Source organism: Phaethon lepturus, unplaced genomic scaffold (assembly GCF_000687285.1).
Source record: "Phaethon lepturus isolate BGI_N335 unplaced genomic scaffold, ASM68728v1 scaffold2843, whole genome shotgun sequence".
NCBI classification, from domain to species: domain Eukaryota; kingdom Metazoa; phylum Chordata; class Aves; order Phaethontiformes; family Phaethontidae; genus Phaethon; species Phaethon lepturus.
The window spans coordinates 40950-59295 of record NW_010526780.1 but is presented as its reverse complement, the minus strand read 5'-3'; the positions used below and the strand labels follow the sequence as shown (position 1 = coordinate 59295).

General features: G+C 36.3%; 1 protein-coding gene across 1 annotated transcript in view; it reads right to left on the bottom strand.

Annotated features, from left to right (window-relative positions):
• NEK7 (NIMA-related kinase 7) overlaps nt 1–18346 on the bottom strand; it is a 63152-nt gene that overhangs the window by 5485 nt on the left and 39321 nt on the right. The window contains exons 6-9 of the mRNA XM_010283162.1: nt 16690–16798; nt 14384–14491; nt 6274–6368; nt 1567–1680 (exon numbers count right to left, since the gene is read on the bottom strand). Of these exons, the coding sequence (XP_010281464.1) occupies nt 1567–1680; nt 6274–6368; nt 14384–14491; nt 16690–16798 (426 nt within the window). The remainder of the gene's footprint in view (nt 1–1566; nt 1681–6273; nt 6369–14383; nt 14492–16689; nt 16799–18346) is intronic.

Below are 18346 nucleotides of genomic sequence, written 5' to 3'. Positions count from 1 at the left end.
TGGTGGTATCATCTTTAAAATCCTTCTGAAGGTCACCATGGAAACCGCCTGCTGAGGCTTCGCTGCTGCACTCGGCATCTCCTAATCAGCTACCATGTGAAATGCAAATTCAGACAGTCTGAAAATTAGTCAAGAAGAATAGAGGATGAGGATGCAGATATGTGAAATATTCATGCGCTTCATGGAAAAAGGAAGACAGCATGAATGACACAACAAAGAACGGCCCCTGACATTCTTGCTATCATTTTGCATTATTGTTCACACCCTACTGTATTTCCAGGCCTCCAGTTCTGAAGTTGGTTATATGAACTGCCATATTTATAGTCTACAATAAACAATAATTAAAAATGGCCCAGGTAAAATGACTAATTGGAAAACGCACAAAGAGGTATAGTGCATAAATTACACAATAGATCATTGTTTCATCCTTTGTAATGTCACTGAATTATCTTTTTAAGTCCTTCCCCCTCTCCCCCCCCAAGGGGGAAAATTGTGACTATAAATAGAAGACAATACTGGGCTGTAATCTTTTACTAATAGTTCAATCACTGTCTTTGAATGTAAAAAAATTTAAGGTTCAGATTTACAACCCCTACTCTAGAAGTGAAATTGCCCAATGCTTTATGTTTATTAAAAGTATTTCAGTGCTCGTGTTTATTTGCGTTTTCAAAGTAATCTTTAATTCATGTAGGCTGAATTCAATTAGAATTGGTTACTAATACATGTTCTTTGGTTTACAGCTTCTATCAGTTTGCCCTGTTCTTTTCAAAGTGGGAAAGTATTTCAAAACTGGCATCTCGGAACATTAACAAGCAAGCATTTATATTTTTTTCATTCTTTTACTTGCACTTTTATTTAGTTTGTTTTCATTTTAGAGCTTAAAAAAGAAAGTACACCCCCTTAAATGCATTAATGACAGTAAAGAAACGTTACCTATCAGCTTAAAACAAACGCTACTGCGATATGCATGAGTATATTGCTCAAATTCAATTATATTATGTCTACCCATATTTCTCTGAAATTTACTATTAGTGTTGTCAAGAACCACTCTTGCAAAAGAGCTGCCGTTCAGTTGTATCAAATGGCACATGGCAGTTTTATAATGCGGACAAATGGGAAATAAACAATTCATTTTTACTAGTGAGTTACACTATATCTATTTTAATGCGAGCCCCTAGAGAAACAAGGCTGGTGCACTAATTTACTGTGCAACATAAACTTGTGTAGCTGTGCTTTTAGCAAAGTATACTATAGATGTAAGACTCAATCCCATTCTGGCATGTAGAACATATCGTTGTGCATTCTGTGAAAGCATTTTGTCATACTTGCAAAGAAGCTCAGTGAAATTAAGAAGCTAACAGTACGAGGTTTCCATCATTAATCCCCCTAAATTTAAAATCATATCAGAGACTTGTTTTGACAGGAACATTTGAGCTAGTTCAACAAGCAAACACTTATGGCCATAATCTGCAATACCATAAAGTCACACAAGTTCATTTACTTCCCTGGAAGTGTGCCAGCTTACCTAAACTGAGAATCTAGCCCATGAATAGGAAAATTACTTACTTCCTCTGAATAGTGATCTGAAGGGAGAGGTGGGTAGTCACACTGTTCTATCTTCTTGCACAGGGAGTACAAGTTCATTTTATCACCATAAAAGGGACTCTGCAGTGCAGCCATCTGTTTAAAGAAAATGTACAGTTTTCTTTTGTGTTTTTAAGTGACCCTGTTTTGTCATAAAATAACACTAACAAATCAAAAGTGATTTTTAACAAGTTTCGATTCCCTGCTTAATGTGTCACAGTGCTAAAAACCTAAGTTCCAAAACTATTACTGTAACCAGTAATACGTATACTTATTCTATGATGTACAGTCGTACCTGTCACAATCCTTACATTGCAATCTTTAAATTAAAACCATAACAGTTTTATTAATAGACAATGAGAAAATTGAGTAGTTTCCGATACCGCTGTGCACGTGGACGGTCCTTGCACCACAAGGGGGGGGGCGGTGTGTGTGTGGAGGAAAAAAACCCACCACCAAAAACCCACAATGCAATTTTCCTCTGAAGACCTTTTGGGAAAAAAAACCCATATAATTTATTTGAAAACACTATCTGATCTAAAGCAATATCATATAGTGAAAATGCTGAATAACAGCAGTAGGTTTTGTAACCTTCCATAGACTTCGATAAATAGGGGGGGGGTTCAGCAAGAAAAGTAAACATAACATCTATGTTTCCAAAAAAACCCAAACCCCAAAACTTCATAATTCAATGTTATTCAAAAATACTTTAAAAAAGGAATATCCCAAAAAAGTCATCAGAAGTGCAGAACTGGCACCTATGTCTATATTTTACAATTGTAATACAAAAATAAGAGTATCCGTTGGAGAGCACTTAAATAAATGGTCAGCTTAAGACCAGCATTAGTAAACCTATGCTTTATTTCCAGACAATGTTACAACTTGACGTTTAAGGTGGAAACAAATGCTATGGTTAGCAGGATTACAAATTTAAAAATTCATTTAAAATCTCTCCATTCTGTTCAAAGCCTTCGAAGTCTTTGAACCGCAGCAGCGCGAACGCTGCTTTGAGTGCAGTGCTGCCCCAAAGTCAGTCACCCTTTTCTACATGTGCTAATAAGTTTGATTTTGGAAGGACAATGTGTACATTCCCCAGACAGGCAGAGTGTGTGTGAAACACGCTAGTCCATGCTGTGCTACTCAGTGAGCTTCAGCAGGGACAGGACAAGCTGAAAATGGCTCTCATCTGTCTTGTGGTCTTCCAGAGAGTAGTTTAACTCTTTCATGTCTAAGCACCGGTATCACTGGGGGAAAACGTACAAATAAAATTACCAAAATTCTCTTACATTTACTTTCTATCTGATAAAAATTCTCTCAAATAGTTCAGTACTTTTTCATATTACCTTCAAGTAAGAATAAATAATTTTAAAACTCACAAAACAAATACCATACTACAGTTCCATCCTATGCTCCTCCCAAAAATTCTGTAACTCTATTACCAAAATCATGTTAATTTTTTGGATTTACATGACATTGTCTCTTACCTTAAAAAGAATGTTAAAAATGCAAGCTAAAGACCAAAAAAGAAAAGAAAGGGAAAAAAAAAAGAAAAATCAACTGCAGAATCCGCACACATGCAGAAATTCTAAATAAATGCACGGATACTCATTTTCGTACTCTAGGTGTTCATTAAAAAGTACTTTTGTTTGAATGCTGCGGAGTGCTAAAAAAATTCTGAATGTCCCCTAAGGAGTTAAAACAGGAATACTATATTTTCATGCATCTCCTGCTTTGACAGATGAAAAATGTCAACTGTCCTGTTTTTATTTTCAAGCTTTTGCACTATTCATCTGGTTCATTAGTGCATCTCGCTGCTGCCCCTGACAGCTGCTCGCCCTCTCCTCCCAGCAGCTGAATTTTTCAGGCTAATTTGATCCTCCACACTGAGACGATCGCTAGAATGATTGACTTGCTCCCTGACCTCCAGGGTCTGACTTTCCTGATTAGTATTCTGGGGGTGTCTGAGGGACGAAAGCCCACTGTCTGTCTTCGGGGCTGGTGGCAGCTCGCTCGCTCTCTTTTTTTTTTTTTTGAACTGTAAGCCACCAACCTACAACCCTGTAAGGATGCAATTGCTACGCTGAACAATAAAAGGAAATGTGTAAAACCTACTTTTCCATGTAAAGGTCCATGTAGCAAAAGCACAGCATCTTGATTTTAATTAGTAAAGTCTACTTTGTTGCATATCAATTAAAACTCCAGTGGTAGTGTTTTTGAGGTTTCAGAAATACCTGGGGCTCTAAAACAATCAGACTTTAAAATAGACTTTTAAAAATCTTACCGGACACATAATTAGCACTTAATAATAGACTGTGATATAGGTTAGAAATAATAATTTTTAAAAACAACATACATTATAGCAAATTAGTCTAAACTTAAATTAAAACATAACTGAAAAGACTTTAGCAGCAATTAAGTATTTATTGAGAGGTGATAAACATGCCACAGCTTTTCTCCAATTAAGCTGGAAAGAATCCAGAGCATATATGAGCACAAAACAACATGAAATCAATATAATAAAACACGCTAAAGTGCAGGCAATAGATGTATCACAGAAAGATATCCAGCACAAAACTGCACAGATAATAAAACCACCATGCATTAGTCCACACATGTCTTGGAAAACCTTAAGTAACCGTTTTCAAATAATTAAAAACAACAACAACAAAAAAAAGGAGAAGAATGGTAAGCATATATTTTGAGTTTACTATACCTAAAGTTTCAAAATTACTTCTCAATGATCAACAAAAAAAAAAAACAAACAAGAAAAACCATCTGGTATGTTGTAGAACTAAATCGGATAAATGCACCTCTAAAAAAAAAAGCTATAGTTAAAGACATTGCCATATACTATAGCTATATATCAACGATAAGTATCCTAATAATTACGTTTTTACAATAAGGAAAAAAAAACCCAAACACAACACAGTATCAACTTAAATACCATCCTGGTAAAACTTCCAAAATAGATAAAAAGATGAACGGTGTTTAAAGATGCTGACTTAATCAAAGGAATTAAGATATTTAGCTATTTTGAAATTATTTTGAATTATCAAAGGAAAATTTAATATTCACATAGGTGTTTAATACACTGTACCAGAATCAAAGCAGCAAGCTCAAAAAAAAAACTCTTTAGGAAAGTACTATGCATTTCTATCCAGCAATTTTATTTTATATAACATTGAAGAAAAATTAACCTTAAAGCATGTTTATTTTATATAATAATTAATTAATCAATCAAGGGTTTTATTTGCTCCTTTCCAGATTTAAAAAATCCTCAAGAAAACCAATGGGAGGAAAAGAAGTAGGAATACTGAAAAACCCTCATCTACCTTTATACTACTATCTTTAGGCTCCTGCTTGCACAAGTGTGTACAGCAGAGCATTGAAATTGATAGCAGTTGCCATGGTCAGTCCTGTGGAATCCAAATACGGGATTAAGTTTCAGTTCAGGATTTAAACTTCTAAATACTTGCTATCAGGTCTCGGACTTCATTCCTGTGAATTGTCCCAAAGATTTGATTTAGAAGCAACAGCTATACATAGATCTGCAAACTCTGAAGAACTACAGTATAGCTATTTGCCCTTTTAATATTTAAAGCAATATGTTAGCGATAGAAAGTAAACTAATATTACTGGACACAATACACCTAGTAGTAACATACAACTTTAACAGGCTGACAATGTTTTCTACAAAATCCTAAAATAACAGGAGGTACCGATGCTGTTGAATACGTGTTAAATGAGTTCTGCTGACTCACTGAGGTAGGTGGCTTGCAGGTAAATGAAAAGTGAGTTGGGTATATTAGTTTTTATCTGGAACATGACTGGAAAGACTTCACTGCCATTGCTAATGGAAAGAAATTTTTTCCAGCATCCTTCAACACAAGTGTCTTTCGATCAACAAATGATATGCAAATAATTTTGAAGATGTAGTTGCCTTAGAAGCCTACCTGTTCTTCACACCTTCATTTGCCTCAACTGCAATTTGCCCTATGTCTTTATTTTCTCAGAATACAGTATTATTGAAAGTTATGTCAGCTACGAATCTCAACCATATTAATACAGAAATTAACCAATAATTATAGTTTAATCAATTGGAGGAGAAGAGTAGAAAAATTGCATGTGTCTGTGCAGCAAAAGTCATTATCTTGAAAGTTAGTCCAAGCTAGCAGTAATAATTACACAGTAACCCTTTTTTTTAAATTGTTTTACTTAGGCTTTAAATAATTTTAAAGAAATTAAACTTGTATTAAAATAACTGTATTGCAGGTTTTGAAAGCCTTAGCTGCATACTCAAGTCAGTTCTACTATTTCTTAATGCATTCACTACAAAAAATAATATAATCAAAGGCCGTAAAAGCCACCTAGAACAATTTTACAATGTGCTTGCCGTTATTCATTTATTAATCCTTCAGTATGCCCAATCTTCAACAAATTGTTGTAAAATCCTTGTAGCAAGCTTGTAAGAAGCAGGTCTTAAGTAACACACAAATAAAACTATTTCATATGCTGAAGTTATGTACGAGTTCTCATTGCTAATATTAAAGACAGACCTATAATAGCTGAGAAGTAGCTTTTCCAGTGCCACATACTTTTCTAAACAACAAAAATAGATACTAAAACAGTACTTAACACTATTGTGCTCGCCCGGCAATGTATTAAGTTCACTGTATATATCAATATTACCTCATACAGCAGACAGCCTAGAGACCAGATGTCAGATTTGAAGTTGTAACCATTTTCGTGTATTCTCTCTGGAGACATATAATAAGGTGTACCAACTGCAATAAATACACAGGTATTTTTGAATGAAAATTTCTGTTGTTATATAGTAGTAAAAGTACAGTTTTCCTGGCTGAAAAACATTTTTCATCTTTTATATTTCTCATTTTGCTACACGTGTAATTTCAATTCATACTTGTACTCTTTGGTTTGATAGAAATACACATTAATTAGATATCTATTTCATCCAGTGCAGCTTTATTTTCACTACTGATATCTAATTACCAAAATTATCCAGTTGTAGAATGCCTCCCATTTTTGCTTTTAAAGAAGCTCAAAAGTAATTATTTTCTTCTGAAGAAAACCAAGGGAATGTACTACATGCACACATACACATATAACCCCACTCCTTTCCAAACTGTTATCACTGTCGCTGGAAGTAACAGCAGCTAGAAATTCTCTTCTATGGCTTGAAATACTTTTTTTTTAATGAGTTATTTATATATTCTCAAAAGGAAGAACACACATGAAAAAAATGCTTTTTAAACTAATAAAGACAATTTAGTTTGAATATCTGAACCTGAAACTGAGCCTGAAATACAGGATCTTCAGCTTCCCAGAGAGGAAGGCAGGAAAACCTGCGAGCCCAGCAGAAGCCAAGGTTCCTGCGAGCGACTCGCCCATCTGCTGCAGGACTAGACTCCACGAGGGCTTTTCCGCTCCCAAATCTGAGGCTGTCCAGCTTAATCCTGCCTCGGAGCTGTAGGCTCTGGAGACATCTGCTCTTGAAAAGCAGCATTTATTAGGACTGTCCCAGAGAAAATTTACATTGGATACTCCAGGACACCTCTCCCCTTGATTGTAATCAGATCTTACCCATCTGTGCCACAAGTTACTTGGAAGAGATAAATTCTGAGAGATGTTTCAGCTTTGTAAAAAAGCCATTAAAAAAAAAAAAGTATCTGAGTGATGGGTTCATATCAACAAAAAAATGACAAATCAACAAAAAAAGAAGTTACAAAAAAATAACGGTAGTGGCAACTTTGTTATATTGTCTCTGAATTTTCTCCCTATATCCCCCAAAATGACTGCCTAACAGCAAAAAGTCACAGATCCATGTAGATTTTTACTTCAATTTTGTGTGGAATATTTTAAGCACATATGACTCCTGATGATGAAAAGCAACTGAATTCTGTCAATTCAATACAAGTTGACTTTATTTCGAAACTAAACATCTTGCAACACAGCCAAAGATTAAAATCAGCACTCTCACTGCAAACTAAGAGAATTAGAGTATGAACCTTACACTACTTTATTTAACACAAAGATCTCGTATCACTCCTGCACTTCTGCATTAGCCTCATCTATTCAGAATTCATCTCTATGAATATTGGAAACAGAGATATAGTGAATACATAGGTAATTCCAAATCTGAATAATCAGGTTAATAGCTTTAATTAATCAGATTAATAATTTTACTCTAATAATTTCTAAAAATTAAGCATTTTGCTTTGACCATGTGCCCTATCTTTTAGAAAGGCTGACATCTCAAATGATGTCATACTTTAAGGGCCGGGAAGTACATTCCTACTTGATAGGCCCTGCTCGGACTGGGAATCCCAGTACCACCTTATCCCCGGTCAGGCCACTGCTGCTGGCAACCCAGGATTTCAGCTGATCTCCTTCTTGGCAAACAAAACGGAAAACAATATTCCAAACCAATATAAACCGAGAACGTGCTTCTCTACCAGATATGCAAGGTCCCACACTGCAGCCTACAATGGATTTGGCTCCTTAAAAATTTCAGGGGAGACTTCCAGCCCCAGGAAAGCAGAGGGTGTCGCAGCCCCCCTCCCCAGAGGCTGCCTTAGCACTGGCCTGAGGAATCGCTGCAGCTCTGAACTGAGACTGCAAAAGATCAAGAGCTTAAATGTAGAAAGGCTGGGGAAGGCAACCCAAAATGATGGAGTACTGTGAAAGCCATTTACTCTCATGGAATGTCCGTATTCACCCACAGCTGAGGAGTGGTCTCTTCCCTGTGAAAGAACAGGCACGCAGATGGGGGGACTGCAACACCAAAACAGCTACCAGAATATCCAGAAGCGACGCTGTTATTCTAATGCTTCAACAGCGGTACTTTAATCGGTGTTTAATGACAGCTATCGTAAAATTGGAAACTGTAATTAAACAATATTTGGCATGACACAGATTTCATATTTTTATTGTCCTTACTGTTGTACTTCCCCCTTGGAATTCCCCCCCGCCCTGAGGACTTAAGAGCTTGGACACCTCAGCTTTCAGCTGTATTTTGCATCCATTAATTAACACACTGACTTAGTATATTCTGATACTTTGTTGGCAGAATTCATCTAACAACAACAAATAAGTTGGAGTAGCCTGGTTCTTAGCTGGTTACAGCAGCGCTGCCTTTGCTGCTCTGAGACGCCAGGCAAGTAGCTGGCAGTGAGTAATGTGCCAGGAAGAGGCTTCACAGAACCCACAGGGGGCAGCTGAAAGCGCAGAGGTTTGAAGGTTCATAGTCTACCAACAGCAAAGGTAATTTTAACCAGTAGCTCTGGGAAGCCTGCTGATACATTAGGGGTCTGATACGACTGTGAAAGATTGATGATAGTGAAAAGGAAGAACAAATGCTACCACTTTACAGCGTTTAGCCTAGTGTAACACCTTAACTGCAATACAACCTGAAGCCCCCGATGACCAACAAGCAAAAGGAATTTAAATTACAGTTACGTTAGCCATTGAATCACAAGAACAACCTGGAGATGTAGACATCATTACTATTTGTTAACGGTTTTTAACAGAGCATGACACAAAACATTCATTACTCTGACATTCAGGAACTACTGAAGGCATTGCAACAATGCTTTAAAAGACTGAGAGTAATCTTGGTACATAGCACTGTACTGTTGGCACGCTACTACCAGATGTGATTATATATCATGTTTCCTTCCTGCATCATTATTTTTTCTGTTAAGTGAAATACAGCATCACAATACTATAAAGACATGCAACTTTACTCATCTAAAGACACAGAAGCGGGATAATACAAGACAAAGTTGTAATGCATTAGGGTGCCTATGTTTTTAAGAACAAAAATCTGTAACTTCAGCATTCTGTTCACTGCATTTGCACATCTCGGATAACCTGCAGGTCTGAACGGTAATCCCCTTGAAAATGGCCTGGGTCAGATAAACTGCTTCCTCAGAATTTGCTGCTGCTCTGGAGCTCCCTCCCTTTAAAGATGCTGCAGATCCAGAAAGTGTTTCTTTATGCAAGCTTTCTTTGGAGAGGCAAGGGACATAATGGAAATGGTGGTTATTAGGGGGTAGGAAGCTGGATCCAAAGGATCAGATGCAAAGAAACTATTATGAAGAAGGGAGTTATGATATCAACAGTCCATCTTATTACCTGCATAAACACGTAACTCACACTGCAGCTGAGTTAAAGAGGAGAGTGTGTTCACTTGAAAACCAACAATGCATCAAGGAGTTGAATGAAATGCAGTAACTAGCTCTAAGTACGGTCAAGCATTTTTAATCTGGAAGAAAAATCTGCCTGGAAAATGTTAATACTACTTATACAAAACAATGTAATGGCTGATTCAGAAGGTTTTTAACAGACTAGTTTTTAAAAACGCCATATAATTATTACTGACATTCCATGCATCGGAATACATAACTATCAGTGTTCTGGAAGGGGGCTAAAATCACTTTAGTAACTCTTCTAATTTTCGAAGAATTCTAAAACAAGATTTCATTTTAAGAGGCCCAATGTATTTAAGTAATCAGAAGATACAGTTTATGAATGACTTAATGTCCATGAGATCACAGGAGTTTTATAATACAGAGTTCAACACAACATGCAAGTGCTTAACAAGGTGAATGGTTGATGCTGAAGATAGACAAACCAAGTTACAAATAAGCTGCAGTTATGGAACTGTGAGTGTAACCAACTACTGACACGACAAATTCTCCCCAACTATAATTTTATTTTAATACAGGTGTAGGAGATTTCTAAGTCATAGGCTCGTCTTCAACCACAGATATGGGATCTAAAATACTGCACCTATCCAAAGTTAATTCTGTGACCTAGCCTACATTATACAAATAATCTAACTGAAGAAATCAGTCTATAAATATCTTTACTTATTTTATAATGTAGCATTGTAACAGCACAATAATTTATCCTCAGCTTTCAGACTACTGCAAGAGATCTCAGGTTTCTGTACATAAAATAAGAGCTGTTTTAATATAGCTGCTTTGATGACTGCAATTAATCAGCTGCAGCTTTGCCTGCTGGCCTTCCTTTACAGTGAGGGTGCAGGCTCTTCAGAACAGTTTGGTTGAGAGTATGAAAGTGGAGCTTATTCCACTCACAGCAAAATGATGCTGTGTACCACCACCTCAGCACTGGCTTGGACACTCTCTGCTGGGTTAGAGATCCATATGTAAGAGGAAAGGAGAGTATCTGCACACATTTTTACAAGGTATTTTACTCCCCAAAACCTGCATGAGTTCACAGTCAAATCCCTCATAACATAGCTCTGTGCTGGGGACAGGAGTACCATGGAAATGACAGAAGTTCTCAAACCACAGAAGAAACACCAGAATTCAATACAGATGATCCTCTGCTTTCAAGCATTTTAAGAAGATTGAAGGTCTGCTCCTTTGCCCTGCAAGAAGGTATTCACGTCATGGCAGCAGTGTCCGCCTGGACAGCACAGTGTGCAGCTCTCTAGCACAACCACAATGGAGAACTGAAATGATTTTTTTTTTTTTAATTGAAATATTAAAATATGGGCTATCCTTAAATCCACTGAAGCCTAACAAAAATTTTAAAAATGCACATTTCTATGAGCTGGCCTCAGAATTGCCATGTCAAAGAGGATAAGGCCTAGCATTCAGCCATTAAAACACAACAACAACAAAACCCTAACACACAGTGATAGGGAAAGGAATAAGAAGCCTTTCCTGGATCATCTTCCCCTTTCTAATATAAAGTCTTGTGAAACAAAGAAATGTTGTCAAGTTTCTATTGAATCAACAATACCAAATGCCTCACTTAACTTTGCATTTTTGGAAGAAAGATTTTCTATTTTCAAAAAGGTACATACATGCCACAATAGACAATTCTACTGTTTTGATGAGGCTGTATAGGAAGAATTAAGAACATTAACAAACCCTGTCCAGTGCAGTATTTTCATTTGTTTCAAACAGACTGTCAGCAAGTATTCTAATTAAATCAGTATTATTTATAATTAGCAGTTAGAAGCTGTAGCTAATGAAAATTTTAGTACATTTCTTTATCTCTGAAAGCCTGAATCTAGTTTGCTACTGAAATTTTTATAAAGCCTGTAAAGAAATATAAATTGCTACACATAGTGTGTTTGTAATCCACTGAGTTTTGTGCACCAAAGGTTTATGGAATCATAAAAACATACAACTTTGCAAGAAATTTCAAGAAAACCAGAATCAGAAACTGCATGAGAAATTAATTTTAAAAGTGGTCTCTGCTAGCGACATGATAAATCAGAGTGTCACTGTCTCCACTGTAGCCCAAGTTAACAGCTGAACAAAACCTTTTTCCTAGGCTGAATTCTGACATTAGGTCATAATTAAGAGGAAAATGGGAGAAGAGGAGATGGGCAAAAAAGAAAATAAAAAATAACATCTCCTCTACCAAGACACAGTACTCAACATTAGAAACAAAGCTTCCATCCCCCTACCCCCTGCTCTCTGGATGACTCTCGTATTTGTAAGAGATGAGCTTTAAAAGGCTTAGGGCTTCTACACTGTTTTTTAACTCTAGCTCAGCCTTCAGTCCCTTTGCAACCCTTCCCCTGCAACGAGCCAAAATAACCCAGGGTTGAAGCAGTTTATTCCTCTTTAACTTCCTGACTTCTGCCTCAGAACACAAGTCTAGCTCTCCCGACCTCACAACTGACTTTTGCCTTCTTCGTGCACTCCCACCCACGGATTAGGATTTGCAGCTTCCTGCACATACAGTCCAGGAACAGCTCCCTCTTCACATTGCTCATTTACACCCTTCTTCCAGTCGCAGGCAGTAGCAGGACCTGACTACAACAAATGAGATCTCCACAGTGCTGCCAAAGACAGCCACTGGGCTACAACAGCAGCACGAACAGCAGCACTTTATATAATACCCTGTGCCATGAAATGGTGTCAGACCTTGAGGGTTGTATCTGAACTTCGACGTGGAACCCAAGCACATTTCCAGTCTGGTCTCACTGCTTCTCCTTTGGCTCCTTCTCTGTTTTATTAATGCAAGATTGCACATCTGCGTCTGAGTTTCACCTCAGTCCTATTAAGATCTCAGCAGTTACTGGTTTTGACTGTACCAGTATTGGTATGCACCAAACATGGTAAAAACAGGAAGGCACAAAAGAGTTGACCAAAGGCTTTCTGGAAGACAGGGAAGTAAGGGTCATATCAAAAATTTTCTTTCTAAAATAGGTTTTTTTGACTGTTAATGCAAGTATTGTCCACACCTAAAATGTGGTACAAGCATGCTGAACATCAGTCGTCTCTCTGTTTCCACACTGTACTGATAACTGGGACTATCTGAATAGAGTTAAATTAAGAGATGAGGATAAATATGGCACATTTCAAGCCAAGAAGTCTGATATTTCATAGTCTGATTAGAAACATCTGAGTAAACACAATTCTTTGTGTGTCCTCCCATGGCCCTAAGACAGGGACTGTAACTATTACTTAACCATTCTTCGCTTTCTTAGATACTATCATCCTTACCGTGCACTGGTGTAAAACATATTAAAATATCCAAACGCCTAATTACAGAATTGTCACTGTCATTTGTTTAAAATTCTCACTGAGCAGCACTGAAATTGATTTTTACCTATCTGTATTCAAGTACCAGTGAGGTGCTCTGCCTGCCTCAATACCCTTTACAAGGAACAGGAGACAATTCTGGATGCTGCTATCAATGGCCCTACTCTTGTGGAGTCCAAAAGTTCATTTCACACCCTTTGCAGCCAGTGAACAGGCTTGAATTCAGCAACCACTAAACACAACCACTTCAGTGGGGGAAAAGAATTTTTTTTCAACTAAAAAAACCCTACATAACCATATTATAAACACTAATTCATACATTCCTCTTTAAAGCAGATGCTACTCTATTTACAAGGCTTTTCTCTGTTACAGAGATCCTCTTAAGATTCTGTTATTTGTCCATTCCCTACATTTAAATTTAAATTATCTGCCAAATTTTTACTTTTTTTTTTTTCTTTAAAGGCTTCTTAATCATCCTAGTCTCCCCATGCTGCTCAAAAGATGCAAATTATATGAAAATTTTATTTGGAAAAAGATAATACAATGTTATTTTGTACATATTGTACGTATTGTGCAAATACAATATGTATTTGTACATATTGGGCATCTCAGAAAATTTTTTTCTATTATAAAAATAAGTTCTCGAGTTTGTTTCTGTTCTTTTTGTTGTTTGGGGGTTTTTTTGGTGTTCTGTTTTTTAAAATTTTTATGGTTTATAAAGCCTAATTCTGATCTCAACTTATTTAGCTTATATTGAGAAATTCCACCTTAAAACAGGAGAGTTCCTCTGTTAGCCCTTTCAAAGCATATCACCAATATGTCATACGTGCTACCCACACAGGCACACAGAATTACTAGATTCTTTCCAACACTGATTAAAGTTCAAATTAATTTTAAAAAGTGCATCCGTATTTTCGATCTTATTCTTGCCTAGCATTTCTAGAAAACACTACTGTCATGGTGACTTGTTTTGAGCCAGGAATGTACATTAAATGATTCAAATAAAGGGGGAGTGGGGCGAGGACAACAACAAAAACCCCAATGATCTGCACTGCTGAAAGGGACATCTCAGGGTTACAGCTTTTCGGGATTTGTCCATGGTGCTGACCGGGTTTATTATTACTTAATTAAAGTTTTAGCAGGACCTAACCCTTTTCTTCCTCCTCATGAGCAGGCACAGTATTTCCACAACGTAAAAAAAAAAAATCCACCTCCCCAACACCTGTATCTCAGAGAAAGCTTACCTAAAGAATGTGCAGCTGTGGTTTTGGAGCTGAAAAATCGACCAAGTCCAAGGTCTCCAAGCTTTACTACCCCTGTAGCTGTAATGAACACATTAGCTGGCTTTATATCTGGGGGGGAAAAAAAAAAAAAATAGACCGAAAAGAGGCTTTTATTTACAGCTAATATTAACAAAATTTGACCATGCTGTTCAGAAAGAGCAAGTCTGAGATTTTGAATTTCAAATTAACTATTTTAATAGTACAAACATTACCCAAGCAAAAAATTAAGAGCCATGGAAAGTATTTTAAAAAACAAACAACCAACAAAAGTAAACAAAATACCCCCAAAAACCCGCACACCCAAAGAAGCACATACAGGAGTTCATTACTATTTTATATAAGCTATATATAAGGACTTCCATTAGAACTAGAAAACCTCTCATATCTTAACTAACAGACAAAAAATATTTTCAAGAACTGTAAAATATATTTTTCATCACTTTTGCTTACCAGATTACCCACAGTGGCATGATGTTATTTATTTGAAATAGCTAACTGATTCTCTTTAATGGCAGGCATTAAAAAAAAAAAAAGCATGTTTTACTCAGGAGAATGGTTATTTGAACTCATCAATGGAATTGGGCTAATCAAGTAGAAACAAAGAAAAATAATGATGTATACCCCAGACAGTTATTTTTCACAAGTAATATTCAGTTTAAGTTTTAATCCAATCCTTTAGAGACAACAAAGATTTTTATTTTATGATTTTTAACAAGGTACCTATCCTGTTCGTCTTCTAAATAAACTGACCTGATATTTGCTTGGCTAGTGAGCTTAGTTCTTACTCAGCTCAACAGCAACGCGCTGTGGCTCTGAACTTTAAGAAAATCACTTAACTTTGATAAAAGGCAATTATAGTTTGCATAAGATATGGGTACAGTGAAAGGAATAACCCTTCAAACACCAGCACTTTCAGGTTCCCAGTAAAAAGTGACAAAACCTTGTAAGCTTTAGAAAGACAGAAGCAATTATGTTATGCTGCTATCTGACCTAGTTATCAGGAGCTTGGATCACACTTTATGTAACAATCCAACACGGATATCAGCTCAACTTAAAAATAGGTTTAATTGTCATTGATTTTGGTGCATAACCATGGAATTGTTAGATTTGCTGTAGGTCTGCCAGAAGTTTTGAAGGTAGTATCTCAGTTTAAGGAATTTAAACTCATTTTGGTTTTGAGCTAAAATATACTAAACTACTTTAAGTCATAAAAGCATTAAAAGAAGATATTTATACCCTATGGAAAGAATCTGTAATTTATGTCCTTCTCTCTGTATAATTTGCACTTGCAGGTATCTGTACAAATGTAAAGGGAAAAAAAAAAAGAAAAAAGAAGAATCACAAGGGAAAGTTGGGCAGGGGCATCTAAGTTGATCTGCTGAAGAGTGCAACATCTCTAGCTGCAAATCACAAAGCTCAGCAGATAGAGGGACTTTTTGCAATTTCACCTGAACCTAGAAAGACAGCCCATATACAACTTGCAACTCAAAGCCAGAGGGATTTCCAAGGCAAAAAAAATTGTACATCTGAGAAGCAGCTATACTACAATCTGTTTTCTTTGACTCAAGAGTTATAAGGTAAAGTGAAGACAACATACAAGGGACAGCAGTACAGAGGCTTAAAATGGGTAGAAGAGATTTAGTACCTGACAGGGATAGCTGGCAACTACAAGGGCTGTTAGGACACAGTACTTGACACAGAGATTGGAAATAGTGGAGAGGAGTAGAGAAGGGGAGAAAATGTTCACAGCTGCACATAATCCAGTAGATAAGCGAGTGGGAGAAAGGCCTATACATCATCAGAAGGCATGGCAAGAGGCAAATACTTTTGTAAGAAAAAAAGTGCAGGAGGTGAAAAGAATGGACGGATAGTTGTGCAAGAATGTAGGTAACAATACTTGGGAGAGACAACGGGCAAATACAGAAGAAGAAGAAGAACAGGACAGAAAATAAGAGACAGCAAAATTAACTGAGCAAGCAAAGAGGCAGCAGTGGCAAGGTCTCCATCACTTACAAAACTATCACTTGTTTTGAAAACTTGGTGTCACAAGCTACTGCTGTAAACAAATGCCTGTTGCAACAGATATACAACCACACACTCCTGTCACACTTCTCCATTACTTATAAAACATTACAGAAACATACATTGTGTCAGCTGTCAAAATTGATTCCATTATGACTTTATTTGGTGTCATTTGCATTGAACCAGCTTAATTCTCACATAATAAAAGGTTTAGTAAAGACAAATCATCTTTGATCCTATATTACCTCTATGCATAACACGACGAGAATGCATATGTTCCAAGGCACTGCAAAGCTGAACAAAGTACTTCCAAACTGTCCTTTCAGGAATCAATCTCTTCTGTTTCTTAAAATGCTTAAAAAGAAAAGGATGGACACAATATTAAAATTTAAAACTTGCATTAAATGACTGCAAAAAGCAAATATAGAAAATCCTTCATTTAAAAAATGATTACAAGAAGCTCACAACCTAATGAGAAAGGTTTAACAAAATTTCTTGACACAGAAAGCTTTTCCCTTAACTATTAATACACAGAATCATCAACGTATGTGTTTAAGTCAGCAAACACATAGAACCACAAATGACATTAATGAAATATAACTGCTATCCTTAAGAAAAGCTTTACATGATATTTAGCAATCCTCAGTACAGGATTAATGTGGTCAGAATACTCTAGCATTAGAGTAAGTGGCCACAGAACAAGTAAGGGTTAGATATAAAGGTATGTGCCACAGAACTTCCCAAATGAAATACTTCCTTACACCAACATTGATTTCCATATCCTCATTTTCTAAATAGGAAAAAAAAAATAGTAGTGACACACAATCACAAACAAAGATCATCTAAGAAGAGTCGATCAGATTAGTCTTAGAAACTTCTGCAATGCATAAAAGGGGACTAAAGGAACTGTGATTTCTGAAAATTTCACAGTGATCTAGCTCCTGTTCAAGTATTTTCCATCCTGTATAAACAACCATTACCGATCACTGGTAACAGTTCAATGGCCTGTTAAAGCTTACGTGAAACATAATTATGCTCTGCTACACTCATCTCCTTCAACTATTATATTCAGTGACTGGAATAACACAGTCCTCCAAAAATACATACTGAAAACCTGGAATTCAGTCAATGCTAAAACATGCAAGTTTGATCATTATAAGTTTTGCAGCTAAAGGTAAGACGACTGAAAAATTGTTGCTCATTTAGTCTCTCTTTTTAACAGATTTTAAAGTTAAGCACACAAAGAAAATACATGAACATTAATACTAGCAAAATTTTAGATAAAAGCAAAGTACTTCAGCGTACTTTAATAGCATGCCTACACACACACACTTCACACTCATGCACACACTAAGAAAGTTCATACAATAAACATTTATTACTCTGGACAAATAAAAATATTTTCATATATTATGTACCACTGAGAAGTTGACAGCTGCGACTACATATTAGAGACATGCAGGAGTATGAGAAAGGTGTTTTTAAACTAGCTATAGCAAAATGCATCAGTGGTAAAAGGATCATAACATTTCACCAAAATGTTTTTAGTTATAGGGATTATTTCAAAATGCATTTTCATTTAAATGAGGCAAAACATATAAATTACTTATTTAAATAGAATTTTCTCTCAGTCTTGGACTGAATCCAAACAAACCCTGTGTATCTGTTCTCCCCATAGCTGGATTTGCATATCAGAGGATTGTTTGATGTCAACAGGAAGATGGAGACCAGGTTTCTTTTCATTTAAAAACAAATACACAATACATGTAAGTATGTACACATGAAAGCATATTTCCTTGATTTAAAATGCATTCTGAAATTATCATAATTATAACTAGGTACTTTATCTAAACATTTTGAATTACTATTTTTTTAACTCAAATTTAAGTACAAGCAGTGATG